General features: G+C 35.1%; 1 protein-coding gene and 1 long non-coding RNA gene across 2 annotated transcripts; both read right to left on the reverse strand.

Moving 5' to 3' along the window:
* LOC104766934 (bifunctional dihydrofolate reductase-thymidylate synthase 1) lies at nucleotides 13,452–16,420 on the reverse strand. The gene is made up of 10 exons (XM_010490908.2): nucleotides 16,215–16,420; nucleotides 15,613–16,097; nucleotides 15,134–15,515; nucleotides 15,005–15,049; nucleotides 14,829–14,894; nucleotides 14,658–14,719; nucleotides 14,496–14,570; nucleotides 14,244–14,409; nucleotides 13,938–14,168; nucleotides 13,452–13,843 (listed from the first exon to the last, which is right to left on the reverse strand). The coding sequence occupies exons 2-10, from the start codon at nucleotides 16,035–16,037 to the stop codon at nucleotides 13,733–13,735; spliced, it is 1,563 nt and encodes a 520-aa protein (XP_010489210.1). The 5' UTR covers nucleotides 16,038–16,097; nucleotides 16,215–16,420; the 3' UTR covers nucleotides 13,452–13,732.
* LOC104766935 lies at nucleotides 19,740–20,306 on the reverse strand. The gene is made up of 3 exons (XR_764154.1): nucleotides 20,096–20,306; nucleotides 19,987–20,021; nucleotides 19,740–19,878 (listed from the first exon to the last, which is right to left on the reverse strand). It is a non-coding gene; the product is annotated as an uncharacterized LOC104766935 (long non-coding RNA).

Here is a 24,923-nt window from a genome sequence, read left to right on the forward strand (position 1 = left end):
TGGATCAGAACATCTAAACAATGAGAACATAATGAAAGGAAACTTAGTTGTGGGTAGCCGTAGTGTAAATCTGCTGGCTAGAGTGAGTAGAGACCATCTTGATCTTTCCCTTAGCCATCAAATCTCTGATTGCTTTCCTAGCAAGCAATCCATTGATCTGCATGACACAAACAAACACACATACCAATCAGGTCACAAACAGTAAAACAATTAATAGAACCAATACAACAGAGAGAGAGAGTCCAAGAAGTGTTGTGATGGTGTAAATGACCTTCTTTTTCTGCTTGCCGCCACCTGATTTGGTTGGTGTAGAGGATGGTGGTAGAAATTTATCCTTCTTTGGTGCCTAGAATCAGCCAGAGAAAACCATTTTTAGATTCATCATTTCATACGAAAACAGAGAGAGAGAGAGAGAGAGAGAGAGAGACAGAGAGAGAGAGACAGAGAGAGAGAGAGAGAGAGATAACACACCAACATTGAAGAAACTGAACAGCAGAGGAGCGGTGCTAAAGTGGAAGAAGGGAAGCTGTATTAAAGGAAAAACACCTAATAGATAATTTTGCATATAAAACTGTCTATTGGTTCGTCAGTCGTTACAACTAAAATCTAAAAGCGGTAAACGTCCAAACTAATACAGTAAAACCTCTATAAATTAAACTAGGGGAAGCCCGTCCTACAGGATTATATATTTTGTTAGTTACTTTTTTTTGTAATTTTTATTTTTGTAATGTAGTTTTTTATTTTGATTTATTTTCTTTATTTATATAGTGTTTATATGTATATTTGGGGTTATACAGTAAATTGGAAATCCTAATAGAGTAAGTAGTTTGCAGAATATAGCTTTTCACGGAAACAGACACACCGCAATATTGGATAGTAGTTTTGTAAGAGAATAGACACTCTGCAATATCGGATAGTAGATTTGTAAGAGGATACACACACCGCAATATCGGATAGTAGTTTTGTAAGAGGATGAGTTTTTCTTTATTTTGGTTTGTTGTCAAAAGAGGAGAAGTTGCTTGTTAAATTTTAGTGTGAAATATTTCAATGGTTAGGAAACCATTGTATTTATAGTGAGATTATGTATATTTAGGTTATCATTTAGAAGTTAATATTTGATATATCAAATCTCAGCAAAATATATCTTGTTTCTTGTTTTGTTATAACTAAAAGATAAATATTTCATGTGTAAGATTATCCCAACAGATTGTTTTAGATTTGCAGTTAAAAACAATCTCGGCAATCAAACAATTTTGTAAGATTTGGAAATCAAAATATATGATTTTAATTAAAACCATTGGAAAAATATGTGGCCAAGATATAATTTTATTTTGAGAATCAACGGATAATGTTTGATGAGAAAGTTGGATCAAATAATCAGGTACAAAATGACCAGCGCGAGATCCGACTTAATTTGAATTGTTAGAGAATTTTAATGCCATAATATACTAATGTATTAATAATTATTGATTACTAACCATTTTATTTTAAAACTACCAAAACAAAGTAATATTTTAATTTTTAAAATGATTATTAAGGAAGCAACTTTAAACAACTTACAAAAATATCTCGCAATTACACACATTTGCGCTTGGGACGACTACGAAGTGAAAAAATTGTAAAAAACAAATTTAATTTATAGTTTGATAAAAATACCTTATAACTGGTTTAACTCAAACTTTTTTTATATTTTAAAATTTATAAGAGTAAAAATATTAATATTACTTAAATATTTTATAAACTTTAAATATCTTATTATATAAAGTTGAGTTTTGAAAGTTAGCCACTAACAAGATTTTGACATGTGTCAAGTTATTAATCTCAGATTTTGACATGTGTAAAAGTTAATATTTAATAAGAGGAATTTGAAAAATTAAATATTTTGTTTTAAAAAATATTAATAATGTAAAAAGATAATTATCAAAAATTACTGAATTTATTAAAAAATACAAAGTTTTTTTAAATAATTATAAGGAGATTATATATATATATATATATATATCATAAATTTTGAAATTATAATATTATTGACTTATTTTTAATTTTAAGTTATTAATTATACAAAAAATAGAAAAATGGATTAAGTAAAATATATATTTAATTATTAGTTCTAAATTTTGTAATTACTCACTTCTATATAAACATAGATCGTCTTATATTTAAATAATTTATTCAAAAATACTGCTTTCAACTTTGTTTAGTTGGGAATTTTTTTTTAATAGGAAGGTAAATTATTCTTATTTTTTTAAACCAAAATTTTCTCCTACTTTCTCATTTTTCAGTTGGGAATAAGTAAGTAAGATTAATATATTGACCCAAAAAAATTAATATATGTGTTTTCTTTTTCTAATACTATAATTTAAAATTTATTGTAATATTTTTAGATTGTTTTATTTTATTTATATTTTCATCTTTGAATTATTTGGGATTCATATATTACGATGCTTTTAATTTCCTATTGTTTCTTTAATTATGTCAAATTAATTTTCTTCTAATTTCTCAACCTTGATTGGTTGGTCATAAATTCTTTTTTTTTTGCAAACATAATTGTTACCATTATTCATTCAATCCTAGAGGGAGATAACTAGTATAAGCTCATCAACCTAATGGATAGATAAAATAGGCTAATCAAACACAAGCTTACAACAAACATAGATAAATAGATTAGAAAAACATAAATCGTTGTGGATAGATCCATAGGAGCTCAAAGCTTGTGACACCCTGGTTTGCAGAAAGGTTTAAAAGAATTGATTTGGTCACATATGTCACCAAAATGCCCTTATTTTTTCGGTCAAGGGTCCTGAGAGAACTTCATGATGGATGGCTTTTCTGTAAGTGATTGTCGGAATTGTGCGAGTGAGGACAAAACACCGGAAAAAATCATTTGTTGATTTGTAGGGTCGGTAAACAAGTTTTTAAAGTCTCTCATACGTAACAAACCGACCATCAAATATGGGTGGGTCCACGGACCGCGAATAGATGTAGGGTCCACTTAGGAAGGTGGGCCCATGGACTGAGAGTGGACATGGGCTCACTAAGCAAGGTGGCGGTTGAGGCTTTACAGAGACAGAGGCTATATCATGGTGTGTCAAAAACACTTTCATGAATACATTGGAAATTATAACATTAGTTACAATCAAAAGATTTTGTGACGTTAGAAAAAAGTTTTTACTTTCATAGGTTGTCGGAGCAAGCCATTTTGAGATAGCAAAAATACGTGAACATGTTCTCTCCACACAGGAGGAGGACAGAGCTGTGGTTCTCTCTATGGTGGAGAAGGTTGGACACAAGGTTATCTCTCCAAGGGAAGAAGGTGGAAGGCGGAGCCAAGGTTCTCTCCATGGTGAAGGAAGTTGGACGCAAGGTTTTTTCCATAAAGGATGAGGACAGAGCCGAGGTTTTCTTCATGGTGGTCATACATTATTGTGATGAAACATCATTGATTAGTATATTCTGTAATATATTTTTTATTCAAAATATTTTTTGAGCCAACAATTTTAGTAATTAAAAAACTATGCAGAAGTGAAATAACTTAGTTGGCTTAATCTGTTCATATAGACATTTTCTAGGTGGTAATAAATAATATATTTGTAACATAAAGTATATTTCGATGTAAAAAAATACACTTTTAATAGTAACATACATAAAAGATTTGTAAATGGATATAAATCAGTGTATTATAACAAATATAAAATATATAAATACGTACAACAAATTTTAATATATTTTTGTTAAATTTAATTTAATTTATAAAATTTTAAACCTGCACATCGGGCAGGTCCTCATCTAGTATTATAATATTTTAAACTTTCGACGGAGTTTAATTTTTGGTTGAATAATGAGTAAATAGAAATACAATTTTATTTTTCCGATTTCTTTTTTTCTCTTTCCAGACTCTCTCTCTCTTTTCTCTCGCGACACTTTCATCTCTGTCAAATCCATATGATAACGTAAAACGTAAATAAAGAGAATAATAGATTCGATTAAAGTTAACTTGATACAACGTTTATGAAACGCAGCACCAATTTCTCATCTGCAAGAGACTCCACAGAAAAGCTCCAACAAAATGATGAGGAACAAGGTCACCAAACCCAGAAAATAGAAAACAACAATTCAGATTTTGCATAATGAAAAATGATGAGCTAGCAGATGCTCTTATAGAGAGTTAACAAACAGTGTTAAACCGATTTGTTCCCTTTCTGTGACGTTGACAATCTTATTCCGTTACAACTCCAGCTGCCTTTGTCTCATGTGCTTTTCTTCTTCTTCTTATCTTGACCGCAAGTGCAGACTCCCATTGTACTATATCAAATCTCCCCAGTTCGAAGAACCTTGACCAGAAGGTTCAGTTTTAATACAATCCACGGATCTTAACTTGTAGCTAGCAACTCTACTGTAACTTCAAGTTGAAATCAAAGAGTATTGAAACCAAACCTCCATGATCCCAAACCTGACTGACAAAATTCTGTGAAGATTGAGTCGTGAAACGATGCCACACATAGCGACTTACACCCCAAAAGTGCAGATGAGTAGGCAAAACCATTGTCATTTGATGCAGCTTCACTCTGCATGAACTGACCACTTTAACGAATGTGTTCTCCACAATGAATTGGTCAACAAGTGTAAACTGTTGCCGGTCTTGAAGATTCTCGTGATCCTCTTCATCAAATTTGTGTTCGCTAGTCTTGAATTTGAACATCTAGGACCTGGGATATAGTTGTTATCCCTGTTTACTATCAAACACCTCGTGAGGCCGCTTGTACCGAGGTATATTGGTTTGTTGCAGGCAATGTAAAGTTGGTATTTGTTGTTCCCTGTAATCTTTTGTGGCAAACAAAAATGCCTCTGCTTGATATTCCCTTCTTGATAAGTTGTACGACACTTCCTACTGCAGCAGAACAAAGAGACAACACAAGCACATTGTACATATTTGTACATGAACATCCATGTCTTATAACATATTCTCTTCTTCTTTTTCTTAGGCTCTGCAATTTTTTGCATTGTCAGAGAGTTGTTCTGCAGGGCTGCCCCCAAGAGAGGCTGTTTTGCACCCACATTCAAAAGTGGAACACTCCCAGCTCCATCATCGCTTGAATTTTGCATCAATCCTAAGAATTCATACGCCTTACAATCCCAAGGACTGACCAAAATCAACAACACCAGCCCCGAAATTGATTGTAGAAACCCAAATCCCCCTTTGTTCTTTAACTATAGCAGCACCACTCGGGACCCTAGATGTTGCACTCCAAACTGTGCCATAATCCTTTGCAAATTCAAATCTTTGAACCTGAATTTCCAAGTTTTATGAAACTTAGGTGCCTTCCTCTGCAAATTCATATGGATGACATAAAGGAGCAACTAACAAGGCAGCTTTTGAACATTAAGTTTCAGCTCACCAACAAACAAAATCTGAACATTTGCTGCCACATTGCTCGTACACAACAAATGCAGATACGTTTTACTTGCATTTTGCAGCCTTATTAGCTTCTTATTAAGTGCAAAGCTAGATTTAAAATCTCTTGGTGCCACTCTCTTTTTAAACTTGAACCTCCAACAGTCAAGAAACGTTTGTTTGCATTCGTTTGCCACAGAAAACTCTTGAGGAATGCGTACACATCAAAGCATGTTTCTTCAACAAGCCTTCCACTGCAACAGAGACCTCCTGCTCAACCGGTTTGTTTCCCTCGTGAGACTCCCTATCTCTAACAACTACTGGACTTGTAAAATCTTGAACACAGACCATATCACTTCCCCCACCTGACTGTAAACCATAAAAAACAAGTCCATTAGGTGACAACAATGCATCAGTATTATAAAAATCCCCTAACAGCTTATGTTGCGCCTTCACTACCAAGTCTGAAGCGCTAAAGAAGTGATCTTCATTATCATCTGATTCAGCAGTCTTAATGTCACAGCCAATTAATTTCTCAACCTCATGTGCTTCCAATTCCATAGCAATGTTATCACTTTTTTCACACTAACAGAAGCCACTTGCTTCTCCTCCGTGAACTCAGACTTAGAATATTTTGTTGGGTGAGCTAGCTCAAACAATCTTCCCACCAAGAAGCATTGTTGAACTGATTGAGGGTGAAATAGCTTGATATGCATTCGAGTATCCTTCTGCAATCCTGTCAAATACAAGCTAACCAAATAATCTTAATCTAAGTTCACTTAAAAGCTAATCAACATGAAACGAGCATGATACACCTCAATTCCTTCACTCTCCTACAACTTTTTCAGTTCAGCAATTGAATCATCCAACAGCTTATTAGCTTTACCTTGCAACAATATTTTGTAAATCACCCAATCATGCTTCACATACTTCCATAGAACTGATTGCACAATTTATTTATGCCAAAGTAGCAGCTATATCATCCAATTGGGCTGAAGTGAGACTAACTTTTAACTCCTCTGGAGTATGATCAAGTAAGAAAAATTGTTCGATCCAGAACAGCCATTCCCCAAGTTTATCACCACCAAATCTAAGCATATCAAGTTTTGCAAAACCATTAGCATCATAATAGATGTTCGACGTACCATATCTCTCGTCGTTGGTGTCAGAAATTACGATCGGAGGTGGAGATCTTAGCTGTGAGTATCGTCCGTAGTTGTAAGCTCCCAGCGATTGCTTTGTTTTACGATCAACCGCCTCCCTCAAGAGAGAATGTTTTCTCTTCCACTCTATTGTTTCCGAGGACACGACTGGATCTGATACCATTGATAACGTAAAACGTGAATAAGAGAATAATAGATTCAATTGAAGTTAACTTGATACAAGGTTCATGAAACGCAGCACCAACTTCTCATCTGCAAGAGACTCCACAGAGAAGCTCCAACAAAACGATGCGGAACAAGGTCACCAACCTCAGAAAATAGAAAACAACAATTTAGATTTTGCATAATGAGAAATGATGAGCTAACAGATGCTCTTATAGAGAGTTAACAAACAGTGTTAACCGATTTGTTTCCTTTCCGTGACGTTGACAATATTATTCCGTTACAACTCCAGCTGCCTTTGTCTCACGTGCTTTTCTTCTTCTTCTTATCTTGACCACACATGCACACTCCCATTATACTATATCACCATAGAAATCATTCGACAAATCCATAGAAATCATTCGAATTAAGGTGATTATATGAAAGCCATGCCTCCTTACGGTCCTAATTCTCAAGGTGGTTATCATGGGGGAGGTTTCTCCTCCGGTCGTGGTGGTGCTTGTCGTGGTGGAGGGCGCGGCGGCGGTGGCAGTCGTGGTGGTGGTGGCGGCGGTCGTGGGGAACAACGATGGGGGAATCCGGTAATTTGTTTCTTTCTCTTTTCTTGTAAGTCTACCCCTCTCTCTCTCTCTAATCTTTTTCCTTTACTACTAGTGAATTGATGATTTCTATGTTGATGTGTATTTGGATGCTAGAGAGCTTCTTCATGTATAGATTTATGCAATTGTGAAATCCAGATGAATTGTGTGCCCACTAAGCTAAAATAAGACCATTATGCAAGCCTGAACATATAAGCTAGTGATGATCATATCCATCTCTGCAGTGCATTAATCATCTTATTATGAATCTAGTTTAATAGATTCTCAAGCATTAATCAAGTTGTTTTTTTTGCAGCGAAGCGATATTTTGTATCTCAAGCAACATTGTAGAAAGATTTCGTCTCTTGTCCTTGAGGAGGATGAAGAAGTAAGATTTTTAATTTCTCTTTTCAATACCATATGCTTGATAAGTGATTTAGGATTTTCTGTATTTTGATTTTGTCTAGATAGATTGAAGAGCAACATAGGAAAGCATTAGAGGAATATCCTTCTGATTTTGCATAAGATGAGGTTAGTATAGACTACTGATTGGTGATTGCTTTGAAAGATGTCATCAACATCTTCTCTTACGCTCATTACAGAAGTATTAACATTGAATGTGGGAATGAAAGACGAGGCCAAAGGAAGCATGGTCCACGATGCTAAGGCTGGTGAAAAAACTGCATCCATCTTCCAGTTTATATTTGCACTTGTTGAGTTAGCGGATTAGATCTTTATTGGTTCAGGATAAGCGAGGAGGTTGAAAAAAGATACAATATAGTCAGAAGTGTTGGCGAACAATGTATACATGATGATGAGCTGAAGGACCTTCTGGCTAAAAAGGCGGTTCCAGTTTGCTATGATGGTTTTGAACCATCAGGGAGGATGCATATCGCTCAGGTAAGAATGATTCTCATATCTTTGTTTTATATTGTGTATCATGCTTTGGAATTCTTTCATATTTCTTTCATTTTTAAGTGAGAAGCTTTTGTTAGTGCGTATAACTCTGCTATTACCTTCGCAGGGAATGATGTAGATCTTGAATATGAACAAATTGACTTATGCGGGTTGCCGAGTGAAAATTTGGATTGCAGATTGGTTTGCATATGAACAACAAGTTAGAAGGTTATTTGATAAATAAAAACCAATTGTTTAAAAAATTAATATTCTAATGATTAAGCAATCTTATAGGAATTCTCTAGTGGAAGGTTGGTTTTGTTTAAATTTGTTAAGGGTTGCTTCGATTAGTTTAATATTAATTATAGGGAAAACGAGCTATTTCCCCCGATAACTATCATATCTAGCCAGATAGAGCCCAAACTTTGACCTCGATCTATATATCCATCAAACAAACGTTCTACATCTATTTCTCCCAAAATAAAAGTTTTCTATTTAAACCTCCTCGAATTGATAGTTTGAGTTCTATTACCCCATAAATTTGGGTTTCATCTGTTTATTGTTCACTAAACTAATTACTAGACAAATAAAACCAATTAAAACCAAAGAAAACCAAATTTATATTAGATTAGAACCCGATTGGAACCTAAAACCAAAACACCTGATCGATGAAAACAAAACCAAAACACTCGATTGGCACCTAGAGCAAATTCTTTGTTCTTACAATAAAAACAATTTTTTAATGGAAAAAATGAAGGAGAGCATATTTCATGTCCATGACACTACTATTATCGTATATGAATTTGAAGTCTTCATAATTTTGTTGACACCACCGTCGTTGGTGTGGGATGAAGGCGCTGTCGGGGATCCATAGGTTGTTGAAGAAGAAGACGAGTGAAGAGGACGAGGAGGAGGGGAGAGAGATGGACACAGCTTCATCATCGTCGCTCCATGGATTGAGATCTGGTAAGGGAAGAGCTGTTCCAACCGAGTTGACTCAGCGAGGTGGAGAGTGGAGATGGTTGAGGAGAGAAAGAGGAGTCGAGGAAAAGCGAGTCTTCACGGGTGAGAGACATGTCGAGAAGGTGAAGGCGATCTGGGTAGTCCACCAAACAGCGCCGTTGCAATAATCCATGGCTCTGTTCCTTCCTCTCCACCATCTCCGTCAGCTCTTGCGACGCGACTCTCGGCTATCACTTCCACTCATCTTTATCATCAATCTTCCTACTCTAACAATTATGGTTAATTACAATCTAGTTTAATTACAATGAATTTATCCAATCAGTTTTGTAATGAAAATCCTTTTGTAATTGAAATTGAAAATCAAATTTATCAATATCATTGGTTGATGGAAGAATCGGGCCAAGAAGAAATATCAAATCAATTAATGATTGGTCAGATTTTAATTCAGAATCAACTCTTAGTGGTTTAATATTTGGTTTAATTCGGGTTTTGAAGTGTAAACCAATGTAACCGAGATTTGGGGAGATTTAAATATAAAACTTTTATTTTGGGGAGAAATAGGTATAGAACGTTTGTTTGATGGATATATAGATCGAGGTCAAAGTTTGGGTTCTATCTGGCTAGATATGATAGTTATCAGAAGGAAATAGCTTGTTTCCCATTAATTATATGATTAGTTTAATTAGGAGTAACTTATATGAGTTGCTCTAGTAGGAGATGGTCTCACAGACCCTCTCTTGCTTATCTGTCATTTGATTGCTCAATTTAAAATCAAAAATAATTAGTTAAATTAGATAATAATATTGTATTAAAATATTAATAAAATTGAAGGGTTTACTGATGGAGATGCCTAAAGACCCGCTGATTTGATATTTTGTTATTATAGCGGATGAAAAGCATATTTTTCTTTTTTCTAACTTTTAAGTTAACTCATGAATGTTCGTTTTGATGGAGCAGTATTGCTTGTGGTAAATAAGCTGTGATCGGATCATACAGAAATGCTTCTTTATTCTGATGCATATAAACGTACACCCATATACAAACATATATAATGTTTTATGATAAATTAATATGAAGATGACCATATACAACACAAACGGCCTTTACGAAGGCTCAATTACATTCAAAATAGCATTTGCATGTACGGAATCCATAAACTCCCTCGCAACGAGCATAATCATTAGGCCCGACGTAGTTCCTCTTACAGTACGCATCTCATTCATTACATGATATACCCTCGTTCTCTAGAGTGCAGTACCTACCTTCAAACCCATGAAAGATAAGAACAAACATGTGAGTATGTGCATGGTTAGGCATTTGACAATAGATGAATGAGATTGCATGTGAGCACACGTTGCGAAGCTCTAACTACCTGGATATGAGAAGATGGGCTGCCGGATCCATGGACCATATCGTCTAGCATGAGCCTGCTCACCCTCAGTAGTAGCCCAAACAACTCCACCATCTGAAAGAGGCTTAAGGTTGCGCTTCTCCATCATCTCAGCTTTGATTATATGCACCCAAATGTATATAGTCAAATTTATAACAATGACACATATGTACTGAAAGCATATCTACATATTGTGAATAACGCTATCTCTAATGTGTAGATATGTTTTATCTTATTAAAACACATATATAAAAGTTAAGAGATAAGAAAACATGTTTCAAAGTTAAGAAGTTTGATATGGTACCTAATTAATGTTGGAGAGAAAACACTGAAAACAATTGCAAAAATGAAAGCAAGCGTCACCACTTTCTTTGCCATATCTCTCTATTTAGGTCTTGCTTGTTCTTGTTGAAACCAAACAAGCTCTCGGAAGATATTTATAAGGTTACACTCTGAAAGAAAAATATGGACACGCACACGCATATAGAAAAAGAAATAAAATATAATAGAAGATAAGAATCACACTGGCTACAAGTGTAAAGTGTAGCTTCCGTCCACTACCGCTTAATATATTTCTCTTAACATCACAAAAAAACTGGTTACTTTTACAAAACCCGCACGTTGTGTCTGTAGTAAATAAACTTTATTCACTTGATATATATATTCCATAACAAGATTTTTAGAGAGTAGCTCTTGTTTTTGTAACATATACTTCTAAACGCTGGAGAATTGAAACAGAATACTCTCCATCCGTATAAACCTTTGATTTGTGTCATCAACAGCCACAAATCACTAGCGTAGAGCCTAATGTAGTTCGGCACATCGGTCAGTTGCACATTATTTTACGTAATACGGTAATCGTGTTAAGCCAGCAGCAAAAAAAAAACAAGGCTAAATTCTCGGACAACTAGTCTTAAGTTCACCAAGGCCCTTGAAAATATCCGGAAACGAAACGAAGATTTATATTTAGATTTTTTTTGTAGTGATATACTGATATTTATATTTTTAATAGAGAGCTCTCATCTGGCCATAAGTGTGGAGCGTAGTACTTGTCTTACTGACTTATATATATTGCTATTACTTTCTACATCACACAAGAGGTAGTTACTTTGAAAACTCCACACGTTTGTTTTATGACTTTATCTTTATTCACTTCATACTTCATAGGCTGAGGATGGGAGCTATTATTTTGTAACATTCTTTTACAAATTAGAGAATTCTCCATCTTACTTTTAAATTCTTGAATTATCAACAATTATAAACACAAGCATAGGGAATATAATTACAGTTATAGTCGTATACCAATTATAATTCACAACAACATTTACGTCTATATTGGAAGATTATCTATGTAGGCAAACTTTAAACCGAAAAGAACATGTAGCATAATAGTTTATAGTAGTGTTATCGCCAAGCCCTCATTCAATAGTTCAAATAGGAAACTTGCACAAAGAAAAGAGGGCTTATTATTTATAAGTATACTTTAAACCCCTAAAATCTCCTTAGATCCTTGAGGTACTAAAGAAGATTCAATCTTAAAGTTTACATCCACCAAAGTGTACATAAAAAAAATCTTTAAAGTGTCGGTCTTAATTTGGGTCGTCACATGTAATTTATCGTCAGTTTTAACTAAGTCTTTGTATGTTAGCCTGTCGGGTTGGCTGACCTCTAGTCGTAATTTGACCAAGAATGTTTGATTCCAACCAAGAATGTTTTCGCCTTTTGGAATTTAAGTTCCAAATATTTAGTATGAAAAAATTTTGTTTTGTTTAATTCGAACACATTAAATGCGCATCAATGAAGGGTCCATATCGTCTAGATGGCGCCTAATTAGTAGCCAAATCATTTTCACTCTCCGGGGGTGGTATCACTGTATCAGGTCGCTCTTTTCAACTATTTTAGCTTTGGCTACGTACGTAAATCTACCCAAATGTAAATTTAATTAATTACAGCAATGATCTTTAATGATAGATATCGAACAATTTTGTATATTTTATGCTACATATTATATATCTCTTTATTAAATGTTTTTATTCAATTCGGATCTTTCGTAAGCTAAGTTTAGTTTGTGTAGATATGCTTTATCTTCCTCATGTAAAGTACATAGAAATAAGAAATCACTCTTAAGAAATAAGAAACATGTCAGTAAAAAGTTTGATATGGTACCTATTGTAGGAGAGAGAAGAACACTGGAAACAATTGTGAAAATAAGAGCAAGCATCACCATATCCTCAGTCCTGTCTGACGTCTCCGTTTAGGGTCTTGCTTGATCTTGTTGGTTTGGAACCAATGAGCTCTAAGGGTAAATATTTTATAAGATTACAGTCTGAAAAGAAAAATGGAAAAAAAAAAAATGTGGACACATATACAGAAAATCAAAATAGAAGATAAGACAGGTTCACACTGGCCAGTGGCCACAGGCCCACACTTATGTATAGTTCCATTAATTACTGCTTATGGCTTCTACTTTCAGCATTACACAAAAGTTTGGTATTTGCAAAATCTATAGGTTTTTACTTTTTAGTAGATAGACTTCATCACTTCATACATATTCACAAAATGACTTTAAAAAGGATATCTTGTTTTTGCACCATCCTTTAAAAGATTTGGAGAACTCCATCTTTATGATATTTTGTGTCATCAACGGCTACATATAACACATGCATATAGAGAATTTCATTTAGTTTGTATAGTGTATGCCAAGTAATTAATACGGAAACAGTCACATGTTTAATCAAAGGATATATATGTGTCTACTACTATTAGGACATACTCAATCCAACCATAAGCCTTATAGATTGTAGTAGTATTGTCGTATCATCACCTGGTAGATTCCTTATCCTTGAAAAGGACACAAAGAACACTTAAAACCAAGTCTCATAAATTCCAAATATAACCAAGTCTCATTCGATAGTTCGAATAGGAAACTCAAATCAAGAAAAATAGTATGGTTCTGAAGTTTAAACTCTTAAATCACCTTAGAACCCTGTGGAACTAAAGGATTCCAATACATTTTAGGGTTAAGTTATATCACCCACAAAAGGGTATTTGAGTCGAGACATTGAGGGTCATTCAGCTGATTCAGTATTAAACTTTACATCCCCAGACCCAAAGTACAGAAAAAAAGAGAAGCTTTCTGTAAATTAGTAGTCTCCTCTTTTGGTTGTATCCCAGTAAGAGATGAGAACTAAACCGCCATTTTCATCTCTATCTTCTTGTGAGGATCATAGCCTATGAGGTCAAAGTCAGCAGCCACAAAAGAATCAATTTGTTTCTTCTCTGGGTTTATCTTCAAAACCTGCAGTAATAAAGGCCATGGCAGAATATAAAAACACAGTAAGGATAGATGAAAAATACATTCCTATGTAATGATCGTTGCTAGCTATACTTACTGGAAAAGGTTTTGGTGGATTCTGAAGTTGCTCTTGCAGAGGCCTCACATGAGTTCTGTACACATGAGCATCCCCTATAACATGGATAAAATCACCAGGAACAAGATTGCACACGTGAGCGAGCATGCAAGTAAGAAGAGAGTAGGACGCAATGTTAAACGGCACACCAAGTCCCATGTCTGCTGAACGCTGATACATTTGACACGAGAGTTCCCCTTCTGCCACATAGAACTGCAAAGAAAAGAGTAATAAAAAAATCAAACTCATTGTAACGAAACAAAGGTATTAGCAATAAAGTAGAATTACTTGTGCAAACATATGGCATGGAGGAAGTGCCATCATCTTGAGATCAGAAGGATTCCAAGCTGACATTATGATACGACGATCATCAGGATTGTTCTTGATTTTGTCAATTACATCTGAGAGTTGATCAAATCCTTGACCGGTATAATCAGCATGCATATCTGTGTACCTGTAAAACAAGAGAGAGATGTTTCACCAAAAGAAATCCATCCAAACAGAACAAAAAGCCAAAATGTGCATAAATATGTTACTGACTTAGCACCAAAGTGTCTCCATTGAAATCCGTATACAGGTCCAAGGTCACCTTCCTCTCTCTCTTTCAGACCGATACTGAAATTACGGTAGATAAATAAGCGAGAAGTCCATCAACATCAGATTTTCATTTACCGCAAGGATAATGCCGGTTAATAACCATACCCATCAAGATACTCTCTTGACGCATTCCCATCCCATATATGGATACCTTTCTCCTGAAGGACCTGCCCATGTATAAAGCCTATCAGAGAACTACCTAATTCATTTGTATAGTTTTAGAGAACAGCAGAGACTGACTGGCTTAATCATGGTGATAGAATATCTCTGTTTTACCTTTGCACTGGTTGAACCGCTTATAAACCATAGAAGTTCCTCAACAACACCTCTCCAGAAAACTCTCTACACAAAAGATGCAAAGAGAGCGTGAGTTTGAATATGAGATAGTGTAGATATGCAACTGCCACCAAATTAAAACCACCAAAATACAACAGAAGACAAAGTGAGCATACCTTTGTTGTCAGAAGTGGAAAACTTCTTCGTAAATTGAATTTCATCTGTGTTAAAAAGAAAATGTGAGATGATGTAACCTTACTAACCAACCAGAAAGTTTGAACACATATAAAGCTTTTTCACATCACCTGGCAACCAAATTTCGATAATGTACCAGTCCCGGTCCTATCATTCTTTACGTTGCCATTAGAGATAATATCTTCAACCATATTCAAATACCGAAACTCCTCATGCTGATCAAAAACCATCTTAGGAAGAAATGAAAACTTCTTCCCATCAAACTGAAGAGACTGTGAGTCATTTCTTTCATCAGAGGATTCATCAGCAGAACTTTTCACTCGGACAAAACTCGTGAAGCAAAACCTCAGACCATTTTCAGTAACTGGAAACGACGAATACCAAGGCTGATAAACAGAAGCATCAATCCCAGGTATAAACGTATCACAGTCAATACTAGTATCAATCTCAGTTAAATGGATAGCATCACAACTAGGCCTGTTCAATGCTTCCCTACACAAATACAACCAAATCAAACAGTTAGTTGCAACAACTAGGACTAAGAGAATCCAGCAAAAAGAGGGATGAGACAGAGACAACAACACATTACCTCAATATGTCACCACCTCCTATAACAAACACCCTCTCAATAGACAAACAATACGGCGGTAAAGCTAACAAATCAAGAGCAGAATCTACACTACTGCAAGTGACAACATTCTCAGTATTGGCAATATCAAACCCACCAGAGCGAGTCAGAACAACGTTAAGACGACCCGAAAGCGGCCTATGCTTAATTGGAATAGACTCCCAAGTCTTTCTACCCATCACAACAGCATTTTTTTTAGAGGAATCAGACGTTGTTAGAGTGATGTCCTTGAAGAACTTGAGATCCGTAGGCAAATTCCATGGCAATTTCCCATCTTTACCAATACCCATTTCTTTAGTCGCAGCAACAACAACTTGGTAAGTCCTTTGAGGCTCTGTAGCAGCCATGACGGTGGTGTCGTTGCTAACGAGAGTCGTTGTTTCCATGGTCGAAATCGAAACCTTTGATGATGAATTGCGAAAGAGATTACAAAGCCGTCTTCGGGACTGAGAGATAAATTATAACACACAAAAATTAAAACAAATTCAAGAATCGAAATTTTCAACGACGAGCGAAGACGGTAAGCAAAAAAAAAAGGGTATGGAGATGAGATCAGTACTGACCGATTTAAAGGCGAAAGGAAGAATCTTTGAGGGATTGAGCAAATACCCCAGAAGGGATTTATCGAAATCGAAGAAGAAAAGACGAAATCAGGATAAAGTTGGTAAAGCTTTACCTTTTTTTTTTTGGGGGGGTTTTGGTTGAAAAGGACAGAAGAAGAGAGAGAGGATAAGCGGGAGAGAATAGAGGGAAACGCCGATTCTTAAAACTTTTGCGTAAACATTATTTCTGTTTGTCGAAATTTGTATACAGTTTACTTAAGAATGTCAAAACAGTTTACTTAAGAATGTCAAAATGGTTAACGCAACTGATTATCCAATTAGTTAAAAGTTAAATGGATTGAGTCATTTAACAATTGAGTTGGATTAATGGACGAATACATTTAGTTAAATGAGTTAGATAAATAATTAGATTAATCAACTACAATATAAATTAACTAATATTTAATATAAAATAATTATAATTAATTTTTATTATTATTTTTACTATTATCATCATTATCACCATCACATAACTTTTTATTGGAAAATTATAGAGGAAAAATCTGGTTTTGCATTTTTGACAGGAAAATTGTAGGTTTGGGATTTTGGCGGAAAATTCTGAGTTTGCGTTTCTGACGGGAAAATTACAGGTTCGCGTTTTTGGCGGAAAATTTATGGGTTTGGGTTTTTTGACAAAAAAAATTTACGGATTTGTATTTTGGTGGAAAAATTGCGAGTTTGCATTTTGGCGGAAAATTTATGGGTTTGCATTTTTTGCGGGAAAATTGCGGATTTACGTTTTGGCAGGTAAATTGCGGATTTTTGTTTTTGGAGGGAAAATTATAAGTTCAAAATTTTTGCGGGAAATTGTGGGTTTGCAATTTGAGCGGAAAAATTATAAGATGATGATGATGACACCATGCTGTTGACTATGATATATATTGATATGATGATGGTGATGTTAATATGATTATGAAGGTATGATGATGATGATAATATGACAATGTTGATGATGATGATAGTATGATGATGTTGATATGATGATGGTAGGTTGATGATGATGATAGTATGATGATGTTGATGATATTAGGTTGATAATAGAGAAATTGATGGGTTAGTGGTTAACTCATAAACCCATTATAACCAAACTCATTTGAGTCATGAACTCATTTAATCATCAACTTATTTAACCCATCAACTCATTAGGGTCTAAAATTTCAACTCATTAGAGTTCATTTAATTTCACTTATATTTTTAGTGATGTGTGCAATGTTTATGTATGCTTGTTTTAAAATTACATATATGTTAATATTACTTTTAATTAAAATAATTTATTATCAGTTAATTATTATGATAATTATTAAATAAAAAAATCTTTAAATAATTATTAACCTAACATTTATGAAATCCAAACTTTTGTATCACTTATTTTATTTGGTATAATAAAAATAAACATATCTTAAAGATGAGTTAAACCAAATTAAAATAACTGTATAAAAATCTAACTTTATGCATAGATTTATAAAAAAAATAAAAATCAAATTTATTCCTTAATTCTTGGTTTCTTTCGTTGATCATCAATTGGTTCTTGATATTCGTTACGGATTTCACGTTTTGTTCCGTAATTTTCATCGTTTGAAGAATGTAAAAGTTTGATGTGATGCATCAAAATCAAAAATTTTAACTTGAATCTCGAACAAATAAGTATTTCCAACAATTGAATGCACACATGTGGGAACGTCTTCTAGTTCTTTTTCACCCAAATTAATTTTTATCTATATGAACAACATAATAATAGTTAATTGAATTTTAGGTCTAAATATATTAATTCATACAATAAAACAATTTTCTATAATGGAAGTGTCTTTAGTCAAGTGGTTACAGCACCACCTCTGCGACCGATTCCACTGGAGTTCGAATCCACTAAGTCGCCTTATCCCGCGTAGTAGGGATTGGCTATGAATCGGGCCTTGTCGACTCAGTGTTGACAAAAAAAAATTCTATAATTTATAGCTCTTACGATTTTTACAGTTGTTCTAGTGATTTTTTCTGCATCTTTATCAAATATAACAAAAGATAATATCTGGTAATAAATTATATTTCTACCTGCTGTAATAAGGCCGAAAAAGACTCCATCTTGTAGGTCTTTAAGAAGTTCTTCCCATTTCATTTTAAATACACTACATTCAATATCAGGTCTGTTATTTGCATACTCATTTCCCTTCTTTTTAATATGTTCGTTCACTTCTTCCCATTTTGAATTTGCTGTTCTAATAATGAAAAAGTCTGGATTTCCATACAGTCTACATATTGTCATTGCGTCTCGATAATTCTCTACCATGTATCGCGGTCCACCTGTGAACAAAGATGGTAAAATTATTTCTTGACCTAGTTTTTTTGAATCTGCAGCGCCTTGTTCAACTTCATCACATACATTATTGTAAAGATCTGCTCTAAGTTTTTTTCTGGTTATACTGATAAAAGTTCATATGTTCTTGCTCAATAACAGTGTATGCATCAACCACGTATTGATGGAAAAGACGGCCTGAACAAATTATTGTTCCTGAAGATGTCAATCTTGAATGTATTTGGTATACAAAATACTCTCATATTGTAATATATGATTTTTTCGTAGTATATCCTTCTCTATATGGAAAGGTTCATTCCATATAACCTTGTTAACCATATGGAAACAATAAAAGATATTGTAGATACATGTACGATGGATGTAAATAGCTGATGTATTGTGGTTTGTTCATTTTTGGATGCACCATTATATTTCTCTCACAATTTGGAATAGACATGTCACCCATAATAAGTCCAATTATCTCGTCTCCTTGTGGAAGGTCAAATTGTCTACCACGTTTTTTATTTTTGATTAATCTGATTAATTATTCTTCAATTATTCAGGATCCTTATCTATCTCTAGCAATTCTGAACCTTTTAGCTAACTCGTTGTATTTGTCAAACATTTCAATCAATTCGCTGAGAACAGTTTCATTTAACTCATTATTTTTTCTTTTGGCAAGTGCATTAAGACAATTTTGTAGTGAGCGGTATCCTATATGTATAGCTGTGCAAAACGTGGTAGATCCCCTTCGACTGGTAGTAGAGATCCAATTTTGTGGTAATTTTGACCATGCATACAAAAAGTGAAAGGACCATTTCCTGAATTGATATCGTAATCAATTTCCACCCATTGATGTAAAAGCAAGCATTGAATTATATACTCGTATATTGTTCTGAAACGATGTTGACCGTGATAATAAGTTATCTAAGTAAGTTGGAGATTGTCGAGATAGTTGCAGCACAATTCGTCCTTGTTGACATCAAATCAAAAAATTCAACTCTTTTCCACTTTGTTTAACACTTTCAAACTTTCACACCAAAGTCTCACAATAATTACATGTCACTAAGTGATTGTCTTCTCCTTTATTGTTTTCTGAACAAAGAACCATACACTTTTATAAAATAATATAATTTTATGCAATTTTATTTAATTGTATAATTATTATAGTAAAGAATATTGAATTTCATAATATAGAATATAATTATTATCACGTTTGTTTGACGTTTTCTTCCCGGGACATCTTCATTTTTGGTTTAGAGCACAATTATCTTGATTTTTAACAATACATCCTCTAGTAGATGGATTGCCATAAAAATATCTTCAATTATCCTTTTTCTGTAAGATTTCCTTCCAAGATATATGTGGTTAAATTTGATGGGTTTGAATGTTTGCTATTTATAACTATTTTGGAAAATTAAAAATGCAAAAAGTTAAATTTGTTACCATTTTCTTAGTTGCATAGTTGTAATCTGGGGTCCCTATATTTTGTAAAATAATATTAGTCAATGATGAAAAATATATATGTGAAGTTGAATATGATTTTTATACTTACGCATGGATTTAGTTTGTTGACCCATGCCTCTATTGTAGCTCGTTTCAGCCGCATATGAGGTTCATCTATGAGCGCTTTCTCCATCATAACAATCTGATCACTATTTATAGTTCCATTCCTTTTGTTGGCTGACTTTTCGTTCTTTTCACAGTTTTGGTTTCCATCTCTAATGCTCATGTTTGAAAATTCTAACTGAGTTGGATACATTGGAATGACCTCTTCCTCTCTCTATATATATGACAAAGATACAAGAGACTACATATATTTATATTTAAATTCTTTTTCTTTTAGGATTAGGCCAATAATTCAATATAACGTAGATTGTTTTTTTTCTTTATTTTTTTATTTTTTAAAGTTTCTTTTTCTTTTAAAATTAGAAATTTGTGTAAAATTGACACTTGTCACGATTTTATGAGTTAGTAACTTTTGAAATTGTAACTTGTCACAATCTGGTGAATTAGTAACTTTTGAAATTGACACATGTCACGATCTGGTGAGTTAGTAAATTTTGAAACCATACTTTATATAATAAGATACTGATTTTATAACATTTTGAGATATTTTCATAATTATTTCTTATAAATTGAATATATTAATTTAAAATAAAATTAAGATAGGATTTGATAAAATTAAGGTAGGATTTGTTTTGATAGGGGTCAAATTTTATTTAATAACCAAAATCTATTAAAAAAATTTGTGGAGATCAATGAGCATATTTTTAACAATTTTGTGGAGGTCAATAAGCATATTTTTAACTATTTTCTGATTTATTTGTGGGGTTATGATTATGAAGAATCAGACTCTACTAGTCCAGTTGCTTCAACCAAAAGAAAAAAAACAGTTGGCGAAAGGCAGGGAAGGAGCAACAATTTTGGAAGAAGTGACATGAAGGAGAATCAAACTCATCTGCTCTTCCTTTACGAAATGTCACAAACAAATTTATATAAATTATGTTTTGTTATTTTTAAGAAATCATATTTAAAGACGGTTAGGAGACGGCATAGACAATTCCGTTTTGATAAGCACTGGTTGGGTAAAGAGGGTATAACAGGTGCGGTCGATTCAATTGGAATCAAACAAAAAACTTTCGGATCCCAGGTTTTGTGGATAAGATTAGGAATTGCCGGAATTCGATTTCGTGGGGGCGAAAGAATAATATTAGTTCTGGTCCCTCAGCTGTTTCTTTCTTGAAGTCGGCTTTGCAAGAGGCGAAAATGGATGATTTGATTTCTCAGGCAGAAATTCGGGGTATTGAGAGGAAATTAAAAGAGGCGTATCGTGATGAGGAAATATACTGGCAACAAAAAATCAGGAAATTTTGGTTAAGGGTTGGGGACAAAAATACTAAATATTTCCACGCCTCTACTAAATAGAGGCCGATGAGAAATAGGATTATTGGTTTATTTAATGCTGATAATGTCTGGAACGAATCTCCCTCGGGTATGGAGCATATTGCTACTAAATACTTTGAGGATCTTTTTAAGAATTTGGATGGTAGGGGTATTTCCGAGATGCTTCAGGAAATAAACCCTCTTATTAAGGACAGGATAAACAGAGATCTTACTAGGGACATTACTGAAGCGGAAGTCCGAAAGGCTTTATTTGCTATGCATCCAGAGAAGGCTCCAGGTCATGACGGTATCTTTCAACGATTCTGGTCTTCTTTAAAAGGGGATTTGGTGGCTCTCGTTAGAGAGTTTTTTCGAACGGGTAGTTTCGATCTTCGTTTAAATGAGACGAATATCTATCTCATTCCTAAAGTTGAACGACCACAGCGAATGGCGGAGTTTAGGCCAATTAGTCTTTGAAATGTGAGTTGCAAATTTATCTCTAAAGTTTTGTGCTTCCGGTTACGACGAGTCCTGCCTCTCTTGGTCAGAGACTCAGTCGGCTTTTATTTCTGGTCGTCTAATTACGGATAATATTCTTGTTGCTCAGGAGATGTTTCATGGGCTCAATACTAACCGACAGTGTAATTCGGAGTTCCTGGCCTTCAAAACAGATATGAGTAAGGCTTATGATCGGGTTGAATGGAATTTCTTGGAGGAGGTTTTGGTTAAATTATGATTTGATCAGAAATGGATTTCGTGGATCATGTGGTGTGTTTCTTTTGTATCGTATCAAGTTCTTATGAATGGTCAGCCTAGGGGTTCTATTATTCCACAGAGGGGCTTACGTCAAGGGGATCCTTTGTCATTGTATTTGTTCATACTTTGCACAGAGGTTTTGATAGCAAATAATAAAAAGGCTGAACAGGAGAAGAACTTGACGGGTATCATAATCGCTCGAGATAGCCCCACTGTTTCACATTTGTTGTTCGCTGATGACAGTCTGTTTTTTTGTAAGGCTGAAGCGACTGAATGCCGGAAGGTAATGGAAATAATAGGTAATTACGGTAAAGCATCTAGGCAAGAGGTTAACCTGGAGAAATCTTCTATTATGTTTGGTAAGAAGGTTCCACCTGAGATACTATCTCAAATAATATCAGTTATTGGTATTTCCAAAGAAGGCGGTATGGGCACTTATTTGGTTCCACCTTCAGGGTTCGAAAACTAAGGTTTTTAGCTATGTGAAGGATCGGTTGGATGACCGAGTAAATGGTTGGTCTGCAAATTATTTATCGAAAGGCGGAAAGGAAATTATGATTAAATCAGTGGCGTTAGCACTTCCCTCCCATGTTATGCCGTGTTATAAATACCGCAGGAGCTGACGTCTAAACTAACGGGTGCAACTTCCACCTTTTGGTGGAAGGCTAACGATAAGGCCCCTGGTATGCACTGGATAGTTTGGGATAAACTGTGTAAAGATAAGTTCGAAGGGGGTCTAGGTTTCCGAGCTCTGGAACAATTTAATGATGCCATGCTGGCTAAACAGTTTTGGCGGCTAATTCATTATCCGACATCCTTAATGGCTCGGGTGATGAGAGATCGACATTTTAGGAATAAACATCCTCTATTGGCCAAAAAACCAAATAATCCTTCCTTTGCGTGGAGGAGTATCTATTCTACTAAGGAAATGGTGGAACAAGAAGCGAGGTGGGCGGTAGGCTCATGCCGTTCTATCTCAGTATGGCGGGATCCGTGGTTACTAGATGTCCGGCCAAGACCAGCTAATGGTCGGGGCGGTGGTTGCTCCCGAGCTTGATGGTTAACCACTTAATTAATCCGATTACGAAGGACTGGAATTTACCCATATTAGAGTATTTTTTTGATCTGGTGGATATACCGATTATTCAGAGTATGACGGTCAGTAAATTCTATAAACTAGATCAATTAGTATGAGACTTCACTAAGTCGGAGAAGTATTCAGTGAAATCAGGCTATCGTTTAGCCCGTGAATTAATTGCGGAAGTGGAATACGGGCCTACGTGCGTGGCTCTTTGAGCTCAATCGTGGAAACTTGAGGTTCCCCCGAAGGTTCAACACTTTTTCTGGCAGGTTGCTTCTGGTACTCTCCCGGTACTGGAACAGCTCGCGCATCGGGGTGTTCGCTGTGATACTCTTTGCAAACGATGTGATTCTGCGACAGAATCTATAAATCACGCTCTCTTTAAGTGTCCTCGTTCGCGAAATATATGGGAATTGTCCCAACTATCTTTAGATCCTGAAGGCTTTCCATATGCCTCAATTTATGCAAATTTAGATTTTATTTTTGTGGCGGGCTTCATGCCAATTGGGAGTAACTGATATAGCTGTCCGTCTTCCCTGGATTTTATGGTCAGTTTGGAAAGATAGGAATAAGAAGGTCAGGGAACAGAGGCCAAACCAAGTGATATTTTAAATCAGACGAATAATGATAAATTACTGTGGGAGGAGGCCAAATCTTTTTCGAGGAGATATCTGCATCCTCCGCCTCTTTTGGAGGAGAGGGATTCATTTCCACACTGTCAGGTTGATGGTTCATGGAAAGGTTCGGATCCTTTTTAGGGTCTGGGTTGGTGGTATTGTAATGGTGAAGATTCGACACTTCTCCTGGGAGCATGAAGTCAACGACGTGGCCCAACCCCACTACATGCAGAGTTACAAGCTCTTATCTGGGCTATGGAATCTCTGTTGGCGGCTGGGGTTGACTGTCATGCCTATGAGACGGATTGTGCATAGTTAGTTGCAATGGTGCAGTTGCCCGATGATTGGCCCGCTTTCTCGAACCTGCTGGAAGATTTCTCTTTGCTCCGTTCTTCCTTCCCTTCCTTCACCTCGACCAGGATTCTTCGTGTGTCCAACGTCAAGGAAGATTGTCTTGCTCGTTCTTCAAGATCGTTAATTTCTGAAACTTTTTTTTGTAAACTCTTACCCTCGTGTTTGGGCAACCAATCTTGGAGTTATCTTTTAATTTATTTAATGTTTGGTTTAAAAAAAAAAACATCATATTTAAAGTTCATCAATGGAAGAAGAAAAATAATAAAAACTTAATAAGTATACTTTAATTAAACTAGTATAAAATTTAATATTAGTTTATAGTAAAAACATTCATTAGGAGATCACTAATGGAGATGACCTTATTTCACACACATAGAAGCAAGTTGTCTTGGGACGCTAACAATGGCTCAAGATCAAAAACAACATATTTAGGATCTGAATGGTGACTGCGGTCGGGGCGGCCAAATCTGTCAGCGGTTTAAACCGCTCCAAAAATAAGGCGGCCAGCAGACCGCTGCAGACCAATTCTATTTGTACACAAAAACGGTCTGTAGTTGGTCCGCAGCTTTTTTCTTCCTATTATCTTTAGACTGCATCGCTGCGGACTGTATTTGATGAATGGTGAATAAAAAACGGTTTAATCCACTGATGGATTTGTCCGCCCTGACCGCTGCAACCATTCACCCCCT

The sequence above is a fragment of the Camelina sativa genome, chromosome 19, assembly GCF_000633955.1.
Source record: "Camelina sativa cultivar DH55 chromosome 19, Cs, whole genome shotgun sequence".
In the NCBI taxonomy this organism is placed as follows: Eukaryota; Viridiplantae; Streptophyta; class Magnoliopsida; order Brassicales; family Brassicaceae; genus Camelina; species Camelina sativa.

What these genes read in the sequence shown, in the direction of transcription:
- LOC104766934 (XM_010490908.2), bottom strand. Translation starts at nt 16,037, where the DNA reads ATGGAAACAACGACTCTCGTTAGCAACGACACCACCGTCATGGCTGCT. An exon ending in TTCCACTTCTGACAACAAAG is followed by an intron (nt 14,895 to 15,004) that starts GTATGCTCACTT and finishes TCTTTTGTGTAG; the next exon opens with AGAGTTTTCTGGAGAGGTGT. An exon ending in GCGGTTCAACCAGTGCAAAG is followed by an intron (nt 14,720 to 14,828) that starts GTAAAACAGAGA and finishes ATACATGGGCAG; the next exon opens with GTCCTTCAGGAGAAAGGTAT.